Source organism: Anopheles ziemanni, chromosome 2 (genome assembly GCF_943734765.1).
Source record: "Anopheles ziemanni chromosome 2, idAnoZiCoDA_A2_x.2, whole genome shotgun sequence".
In the NCBI taxonomy this organism is placed as follows: domain Eukaryota; kingdom Metazoa; phylum Arthropoda; class Insecta; order Diptera; family Culicidae; genus Anopheles; species Anopheles ziemanni.
Genome location: NC_080705.1, coordinates 85,982,023 through 85,992,486, shown reverse-complemented (window position 1 = coordinate 85,992,486; position 10,464 = coordinate 85,982,023). Strand labels below are relative to the sequence as shown.

Genomic DNA, 10,464 nt, shown 5'->3' with positions numbered 1-10,464 from the left:
GTTTCAACAAAATCCTTTCCATCTCTTCATTGACATTAAAGGCGCATAGCCATAGTAAAACTATGACTGTAAAAAACAGTAATTAATAAGACCTGTAAAAATGACCAAGACTAACGTCACTTGTCAGGTGAAGGTGGTTGGAAAACTCTCAAGTTCCATTGCTACCACCGCCAAAGGTATGGGGTTGCCTGCATATTCAACCTATCGCTAAAATTTGCCACCCGAAACTCGAAGGGTGAAACAAAAAGGGCTTTTTTAAGGGGATAAGTCCATCCAGATCCTCATATTATTAGTAGAAGAACCTTCTATGTGGCAGTAGCATACCAACGGATTGAGCAAGCAACCAACAACGGTAATACGGAATTGGACCAGTTTCGGATGGAGCTTCGTCAGGCAAAGAAGGCGCAGCGATTGTCCTGCCCATTAATTAAATGTTGTTTAAATATTATTTCTACTAAATCAAGCAGGGTGCAGGAACCTGTAGAACTCATATTTTTGGGAAAATTCTTGGATGAGTTGTAAGAAACAAAATTTTGAGCACCAACGGAGATGATGCAAAATGTAATGTCTATGTAATAATTGCTTTTGTCCAATTGGTAGTCCGTTTCATTAGAATATTATTTTAAAATATTATTTCCAAACTTCCAAAATTATTTCATTGCTTTTACACTTGATCAGCACTGGAAATAAACTCTGAAGTGAATTCAAACACCCGATTGAGTCAAATATTGTGTATTGTTTCAATTTTTTTCGTTTAAAAAATGAAATTCATGGTTTGGCTTTTAAACAAACAAACAAGTTGTATGCACATCTGAATCATACAACAATGGGCGTTAAATAGACATATTAAAACTGCCCGGCCAAGTTGACGAGTTAATGCCGTTGCCTGTTCAACAGTGAGTGACGTGTTTTGATTGGAAAGTATACCCAAAAAACAAAAACGAGGCTGATACGCCGAATGTTTTCGGTGGGGAATGTACAGTTTTAATTACAATTTTGTCATGAACACCAGGTATAAAAAGTGGCACATGGATAATCAATCTATTCGCAAAACTGCACAAGTTGTAGCACACCGTTGCAAATGTTTAAAATGAACATTACACCGAGCCTGTTTGCAAGGTCCGTTGTGATCCGCTGCAGTTCCGCTACAGTTTCTGTTTCAATGGCGACTGCAAATGTGTTGGCCTGATCGTTGGATGAATGGATTAAAAGTTGAAAATTCGATTGCAATAAAAATACTGGATCCTGCTCTATACGGTGAGTTGTTTTTTGTGTACGTTTGTGGTGCCGGTTGTTGCGGTATCGATTAAGGATGTTATGGTTTTATGACGATACTGGTAAAATTAAATACGGAAGATAAAGTGGCGCAAAGTCGTTTCAAACTCTACCGACGCCAAAGAAATCCCTGAGGGCCAATTATAGCTACTGGTTGTTTCTCAAAGGATTCCTGAACTCCCCCCCACGAATCCTTTGGACGTGTCGGACAAAATTCGGAATTTCCCACACGTTGGCTTTTCCGCAAATACATATAATTTTTTGTACATATATTTATAGTGAACCTTTATGTAGAAAAACAAAAAAATACGGTAGAAAATTGTGCACCCACGAATGCTTCGGACACGTGACTACAAGGAAAAGTTGAATGATATTAAAAAATAAACAGTTGGAGCACCCCGTCGAAGGCGGCGACGACGGGACGAGCGTTTGGTAAATGTTCACAGTGCATTAATTTTTCACAAGCGAAAGTGAAACTCATGGTATATCCATCGCATTCGCAGGCGCTATTTCTGCGACGACACACAGGACCGTATTGACATACTTTGCGGATTGACTTCCGATGGATTGAGCTCTAATAAAATGCAGGCAAAACCACTGTGTTGATAAGTTTGTCTTAATTAGTCGCAAAGTTTCGAGATCAATTAGCACTGGACAGGTGGACATCGGAGCTCATGCCTCGAGGTGACTTTCCAGTGGCGTCACCGTTCATTCATTAGTTTGTCGCACCGTTCGGCTATTGCACGTCGAAGGGATCGGTTGCCATTTGCAACACGCATGTTCAGCGATTCACTTTCACTTGCTCACTTGGTCCTTCTCACCGCCGCCGCTTGGGACTGTGCGCGCGGTTTTTGGGTCCTTTCCGCCCGGCCAGGACGAGTGTATAAAAGTGGACGGCTCGACGGTGCGCTCGTTCAGTGTGCCAAACCGGAAGCAACAGGTCGCATCCGGTGGGTGTTAGCTGTGGGAAGACTTTGCCCAACCGATCCCGTCGTGAAGTGTAGATCAGTTCTTGGACATCCAACGGTGCAACGTATGGTGCATCTGCATCAGCTTCCAAAGTGTGTCTCTCATTCGTGGTTAATTCGGTGAAGTGAAAAATACCCCTCCAATCCTAGGTGCTAGTTGTGTGCATGTGAAGATAGTGTTACGTTGAGCTTAAATTTTCGTGCGAAACGTAGATCGGCACAATGTGGCTCTTGTGGATTGCACTATTGATATTTACGGCGGGTAATTACCTCTATTCTGTGTACCATCGTGTAGTAGATGAATATTTACAGTCCTGTGTGTCTTCACCTCCTACCACAAATCCCACTAGACACATCCACAAGCTATAAAGTTTTATGTGTTTTTTATGTCTAACCCTCTACGAACGGAAGTATTCTTAAAAACCCGCTTAATATTGATGTGTCCAATTAGAGCTGCGGATAAACGTTGAATAATTGTGGTTTTATTGTTCAGTAATAGTTCCTAATTGCAAGGTTTGATTACTCCACCCAACTCTACTAAAAATACCGTTTGTTGAACGTTAATCAATTTATAGAATTTATTTAATCGAAAAAGTGATCTTTATTTTTGTGCAGCGATTGTTGAATTTTATATGCCTTCGCTCTGATCATTTTTTCCGCCAATCCTTATTTAAAAGTGTCCCGTAGTCCCATGCTACTTATTTTAAAATTCGCAAAATGTCTTCTATTCAAACTTAAATGGTTCAATCGGTATTTTTCAATTTGAGATTTTTTCTAATAGTGCGAACCATTTGTGGTTCGTTAAGGATAAGTTTTGTATAATGGGAATTGTGAAATTGGCACTGTACCACAATTTTACCACAATCAAATAACTGTAAAACTATATTATTTGTATGATACAAATGGTCTCGAATGTCGAAAAAATAATAATATATTGAAAAGGTGGTGCTTACGGTCATAAAATCAGTACTTAATATTGCGACAATTGTTATCTCACATCGGATGCAAGTAACGTGTATTTTGCACTAGTTATATAAGTATTTTCATCCTGTTGTTATTGGGGGATTTTTTTTTTTCATATGATATATGAATTACTAAATCAAGTTCTAAATTTTGCTTCTCGAAAACCATGTTGACGACAATTTGGAGGACAATACAATCTTGGCACTATCATTAATACACAATTATAAGTATACAGGATAGTCTCATCACATACTACTACGAATTTCACACGCAGATGGTAAAATAGATGCCAAAAAATATTGAGAAGACACTAATTTTACCGATGATAACAAATTGATATTCAAAGCACGTCGCACTCGGCCAGACTTCTGCGACGGCCATGTTCTGGCGACCAGCGCGTTCCGGAAACTATAGTAACCGCGACACAAATACACTCCCCCGGTTGCCGCTTATCAGTGATAAATGGTTTTGGGCAATGAATTATGGACAAAACGTTCAACCGCCAAGTCCGTGACATTAAAATTCGTCGAAGCATTTTTTTGTAATTAAAAAGTATTTTTCTTGACGAATACTTCTTACGAGTTTTCATAAATTCGTGTAGTGGTTTAAAGTGTTGTTTGATTTTTACTTTGTGTATTTTTCATTTCAATTCAGAACTTACCTTTTCCGACGCGACAGTCTACGGCAGCGTCAACGATAGTCCGGAAGACACGGACCAACCGTCGGCTTCCGGTTCTTCATCTGGCTTGGGACTTCTTTCACAACCTTCCCCGCTGGACTTTGTGGACACCCGCGGTCGCTTCGGTTCCCGTGAAAACTCTGACGAATCTTCCAAAGAGACGGATTTGTTCAGCCAGATAAAACATCTGCAGTTGCCGGCCAAGGCTCATCATCCATACACCTCGGGCCACGAATTTAAACCCGCATCCGACTCGGAGATGGCCAACGTCCGGAACTCTTTGGCAACCGTTCTGCAGGTGCTGCTGCCCTACGGTCGTCTTCAGCAGCGTCCCGGCAGCCATGGACATGCCGATGATCACCCACCACCGTTTGGGGACGATCCGGGGGACTTTTCCAGCGGTAACCCGCTGCTACCGGACGGACCCGAAACGGCCAACTACATGCTGCACGGAAAGCTGGTGGAAATAGGTCCGAGACGATATGGTGCGGCTCGCTCCTTGCTGGCCGATACGGCGGGCGATGCGCCTCTTGGGGCCGTGGGTCAGAAACGAGCCGCCGCCCTTCGTTCGACCGTCGCCCGTCGCTCGCACGCCCTGCCGGCGGGAGCGGGAAGTGGAAACGGAGAGGACGGCAGCTTCCTGCCTTCCATCAGTGTTGGTGAGTTTTACGGTACGGTCACAATAGTAAGGTTTTCCCATTCGATTCCTTCATCGCACCGAAACGAACGCACACGTGGCATCCTGAAACGGTGCCTCATCATCCGCTGCACGCTTGAACTGCTTTAAGCTCAACGTCTGGTGCCGTATCCGCCGAAAGGCATGCTGATTTCAACAGTTTTCTTTTGGTTCATAACTACTTTGTGGTTTAGTGATATGCAAACATTTTGGTTTAGTAACAGCTGAGTAGATGATCGATGTTTCGTAGTTATTGCTTGATTAAACTGGCTTGTATCATATTGATGTGGTTTCTAGGTTAAAAATTTTTGTTATTAACACTTATTCGTGAAGAATGATTTGTTGTAATTTAGCATGAATCTTTTTTTTCAGTTTGAAAATTGCGCAATTTTCAAAAATGCGAAAATAATGTAACATTAACTCCATCTTCTTGAACATTTTTGACGAAATCCTTTTCATTTTAAATAATTAAAATTTTGGAACGATCGCATCTTTAAGGCTCCGCTAAGCTTTCTTTGCTTATGTTGTTTCATAAAAGTTTGTTGTTTTTCACAGCTTATACCAGAGCTTATTCATAATCTTTGTTTTCTCTTCGTTTTCCAAATTCTCGGGAGTTTTTGTGTCTAACTTTTTCGTTATAAATTTATCACGGCAACCTGAAATGTTATAAATGTATATATTATCTTAACTTGATCTAGAGGTTTATTTTAAAATATAAAAGCATACGGAATGATTTAAAATGTATATCCAGGAATAGGACATCAATATATTGCGAAAACATGTTTTGTACAATTTACCGCAATTGAATTTGTGTAACCCATACTTATTAATTTGACTGTAACTTAAATGTTCACTACTTAATAAATAATGATTAAAACTGTTTTAGTAATTTACAAAATCTTTCTAGCACGCACTATTAAATTACAAAAAATGTTCCAGATGAAACCTGGTTGTAAAAGTATAATGAAAGTATTTTAGTCTTCATCACGAGAGTCCAGGTTGTTAAATATCGTATTCTAGTGCTGTACCCTGTAGTAATAGTATTCCTTCTTTAACCTAGATTAAACCAGTGTCTATTAATGAACTTTTGAACATTTGCTATTCTCAGCATGATATTATATGACTCGAAATTGTTTTATAATCAATTCTATCAATAGAAACTGATCAAAACATTATAACGCTGCACATTTCTGTTGTGGGAACAGTTTATTTTTAGAACTGCATCGGAAGTGAAACACGTTCTCAAATAAACGTGATGGGTTTGGTTCCGTGATTGATAAAATTTTGCTTTTCCCGGATTGCGATACATAATTCTAAATTTAACAGAAATACCTCTGATTTGGAATGCTAATCATTTTCGTGAAACAAACCCATCCACCAAACTAAGAATGGGATGAGCAACCGGTCCAAACACACGAATGTTAACGCGTCAACCGGCAGTACCAAACTCAAGCCTTGACTATTTAATTGGTTACATGCACAATACAAACTCGTAGTTGGAGCGTAGTTAGCATACTTTTCCCTCCCGTTGCCCCCCTTAACTTACCCAGTTGTACGCTGTAACAGTGACATGTTTTTACATCACTTCAATTGATTGGTGGCAAAAGTGGGATTGATTGATCACCTCGCTCCTCGGGGAAGCGCTGTGTTCACACTGCTGAGTTTGATTATTAGAGCCATTACTCTCGCGATGAGGCAGGATTCTCCCGTTGGCAACACGGACCCATAAATAGCGATATTAATTGCCAACCAGGTAGCGCGAAAACTATCCGGGCACGCTGACGAGCTGGTTTGGCAAAACGGTGTGGAATCTATCATTGTCAGGCGTGTCGTTGTAGTGGGCGTTTTACGCGACCCACTGGTGGGTGGGTGGAGTATTTTTTTGTTTATCATACAGCCCTGGATACGATCTTGCACGGTAGGTCCTTACGGCTTCTCCATCCTTTCGATGCTGAAATCGCACCGTGCGTCGTAGCGGCGCAATGTGACAATGGCTAATTTATTTACATCCGATAACGATGATTTAATTCATCCCATGTAGCATGTTCACGCGTGGTATCCGCTTCCGGCGAGGCATCGCACAAATCCTATCCCTCGCGTCACTGTCAGTCGCGGGTGATGAATTATATTTCACGCTTCCTACTTGCTTGGCCAATCTCGACATCATCTCATGGCGTAATCTGGTGAATGATCGCACGCAGAGAACAACGCACGTACCATAAGGCCTCGTTGCCGTATAATCTCTGCTGTGGGTCGTTCAGAGCAGATTTGAATGTATATGGTCTACACCGAGTTTTCCGCTGTATCCGGTCCGTTTTGCAGGCGCGCTGACGAATCTGGGAGACTTCTTCCAGAACCTCAAGCACAACCTGGAGTCGCTGGAGTCGAAGCATCTCAACACCGAGCAGGTGAAGCTGCTCGAGGGCCAGAACATGATCAGCCACCTGCGCAAAGGTACGGTCGTTCGGCGAGGGTCCCTCCCGCCGAACCGGAGTGCGGACGGGCGCAGCAATGGCCGCCTGGTAATTCGGAAGGTTTCTTCTATTCCAGAGTTTGTCGCGGACTATCCAAAGCCGGCGGGCAGTGCCGCCTTCCTGCACGCCATCCGGAACTATCGGCCTTCGCATCGAATTCGGGCGCTGGTGTCCACCGTGCCGGAGCTGTACCGTGGCACCAACTATCACGATCCCGTGTATATGCTTGCCGGACTCGGAAAATGAGCTACCCGCCGACCATCCGACCGCCCCACTCGGTTCTGCTGGCGTCCTGCTAAGCGAGTGTGCGTGCTGCCGCCGCCGCCGGCCCTGACTTTTGCTTGAACTAGAAGGCCTCAGCCCGGGGGTCGTGCTGCTGGTGGCGTCTGCCGCCGAATTCACCTTCACCACCCGGTCCGGAACCTCCTCCCCCTTGCCATATCGATGCTAACCTAGCCCGTAAGATGGCTCATACTTTTTTTTCTTGCCCTGCTCGTGTACTGATTGTAAATAGGTGCCATATTGTTGTTAGCTTAAGGAACACATTTGAGGAACGAACCCTTTCGCGTCTCTCGGCTGCGGAAGAGAAAAGATATGTGTATGGATGTAGCAACAACTAGAGAAAATATCGAAAAAGACAACTGTGACACTACTGTTCAAGTTGTTGCGGACGATGTTAAGGAAGTGAAACACATGCATTTTATTCCAGGATTTATTTTGTTGAAAAATAAAAATACTACAATTAGACGGAGAAAATTGTGTCGAAAACGACCGCGGGCCAGCTTTGAAATGTAAAAGTTGTGCAGGCTAAAAAGGGAAAACCAGATACCAATCTGTAGTACGAGAAGCCAACAAAAACAAAAAGGAATATGCCACTTTAAACGATACGATACGAGGGCGTTGGAAAATTAATATTACATGTCAATAAATTGTACCAACCAGTTTCGCTTTTGATGTGTGGAATAAACTACCAATCTGTCACTTTCTCTTTTAAATTTTCATTTTCGCTCTGTTCTGTGTTGATTTAAAGTAGCTCTTTGAATTTTTACAAGGTTCAAAAACTCTTTTGATTCCTTGGAATGTGTTTTGAGAAGTGTTAAATTTTTTAACTTACATCTCCATGAAATATTCGTTTGAAGATAATTTCAGCTTATCCAAATCCATCCATTTGGTGAAATTAATTCGGTTTCCCTCTGTTCAATGAAACTCTGAAACGTTTTAGTAAAACAGTCTCTATATCTGCTTCATCTAAGATCTTTTAAGCCAAATTGACTGCTGTATTTCAAATGCCAAATGAACTATTTTTATGAAATAGCATAGATTTTTGTCAACAATTCCATCGATGTGTTTGGATGCTTGAGTTACCACAATTTTATCGGTGACTCGTGGCTAGAAGAAATTCTTTATGAACATAATTTAGATACTTGAATTTTGTTTGCAAGATGCTTCGTTCATCAACAGAAAAATATCTACTTTATTACTCATCAACTTATGGACTTCATATGTATATTCTACATAATCCTCATTCGATAAAATCCATTGAATAACGGTTAATTTTTCATTTTAATTTTATCACGTGTTGTTCGTGTAAAAGTCACATTTTGGGGACAGGTTTTGATCGAACTGTCAATTTGCTTTAAGCAACCTGTAATTTCTATATACCGTGCAGTACACGGCTATAGTGATGGGACAATTAATCTTTCGATTCAAATCCATTCTGAGATCTTCGAAATCTTCAAATCCGAATCCGAATCCTAATACATCAAAGAGTTGTAAGGCAATATATACCAATCAACGCCGGTTTCCAAACGGAAATCGTTTATCCTATTATGAATTCCCATTAAATCATTGATAGAACACATCAGATAATCGATGTTCTGCTGTATTTCTTTGTTAAAAAAAGGTTTATGAAATTTTCTCGAACCTAAGTTAAATCGCGCAATAACTCAATCTATGTCCAATCCATCCTATCCAGCGTTCGAATTGAGTAACTGAATTCCAAACAAACCAAATCTGAATCGAATCCCAATTAAATCCACTCTTTAGAATCCGGCTAGGGAACGAGTTTTCGAATCTTCCGAATCCCGATGGTGCCAACACTGGACGGTTGTTTATTGTTGTTTCGTTTTTCTCGTTGGTGTTGTTCGTTGTTGCTCTCGAGTTTCCATTGAAAATTCCTACAGTTTTCCTCCGCATCCCTTTTTCCGAAGATCTTCGGTTCGGTGTTGTTCGGTTTTTCTCTTACTCTCTTGGAAAACCACACTTCTGCAACGTGAGAATCCCGTCTCATTTTCCATCGTCGGGTAAACGGAGATACTTTCTCCTTTTCTCTTCAGAGCCAGCAAAACGAGAGGGTTTTTCCTCCTGCATTTGAACGGGGAAAATCCATACAAAACAAGTAACAAACACATCCGCAGACCGCCGCAGCGAACCGACCGAGCAGTACGAGAACGTTTTCCACGGTTTGCGGTCGTGCCAGCGATTCCTTTCCCGTCGAGCGGCGTGTTAATGTGTGGTGGTCCCGGAAAATCCTACACCGAGCAGTAGAAGCTGCTCAGTTTTCCCGCATTAGTAGCAGGAGTCTTCGCTATACGCCCGCCACGTTTGGTGGCAGCCCCCGCCCGAGCATCTTTGACACGTGCAGGTGGCCAAGTTGGCAGATTTGCGGACGGAGTCTAACGTGGGGTGGGAAGAAGAATGGATTGCGAGTGCACCCGGTAGTGGAAAAACGTGCAAATCTTCCCGTCGTCGGCGATGACACCCGCCCTGAGAGCGTAGGGCCGGTTAGATAGCGTTCTATTTCCCATTTTTCCGACGTCCTACAACTTTCCTCGGTGCATCCAGAGAAGAATAAGAAAAAAACGCTCTATCGACGACCGCAGCATCATAACGATCCATCATCAATTACCTCCTTCTTCGGCATAAAACAACATTCCCGTGTTCTGCGCGCTCTGCAGAATTTCAGCTCGACGTTCTTTGTCAGCTCTTGCACCGACACCCGAACACAAACATACACACCTGCCGAGCTTGGAAGGTGTGCAGCTGCGGCCAGATTCTGGCGCTCATGATCGATTTATCTGGCGCTGTGCAATAAAGCGTAAATTATTAGCCATCAAGCAACACTGCTTACTGAGCTAAACATAATTATACCAACCGACATCACTGATGAAGTGCCCATAAACGGCAAGTAAGAAATCAATCAGCGGTGGTAAATTACTGCAAACAGCAACGGCAAACTTAACGTGGGTGGTTCGGTAGTTTTTCCTCCCAAAACGTAAGGTTCCAACCTTCGGGGAATGTGTGATACTCCTCGTTAGCTCGTTGTTTATCGTTGTGTCAGGAAAGAAGGTGGAAGGCTGTGGAAATTCGTGCGAGCAACGAACGTGACCTATTTCGCTGGCGCGTTTCTAGTGTGCACTGCGTGGAAAA

At 42.4% G+C, this 10,464-nt stretch overlaps 1 protein-coding gene across 1 annotated transcript; it reads left to right on the top strand.

The window, feature by feature from the left end:
* Positions 1-2,465: 2,465 nt before the first annotated feature.
* Positions 2,466-7,334, top strand: LOC131281995 (uncharacterized). The gene is made up of 4 exons (XM_058311376.1): positions 2,466-2,505; positions 3,861-4,556; positions 6,884-7,015; positions 7,096-7,334. Exons 1-4 carry the CDS (start codon positions 2,466-2,468, stop codon positions 7,332-7,334), a joined length of 1,107 nt encoding a protein of 368 aa, XP_058167359.1.
* Positions 7,335-10,464: the final 3,130 nt, after the last annotated feature.

What these genes read in the sequence shown, in the direction of transcription:
- LOC131281995 (XM_058311376.1), top strand. Translation starts at nt 2,466, where the DNA reads ATGTGGCTCTTGTGGATTGCACTATTGATATTTACGGCGG. An exon ending in ACTATTGATATTTACGGCGG is followed by an intron (nt 2,506 to 3,860) that starts GTAATTACCTCT and finishes ATTTCAATTCAG; the next exon opens with AACTTACCTTTTCCGACGCG. An exon ending in GATCAGCCACCTGCGCAAAG is followed by an intron (nt 7,016 to 7,095) that starts GTACGGTCGTTC and finishes GTAATTCGGAAG; the next exon opens with GTTTCTTCTATTCCAGAGTT.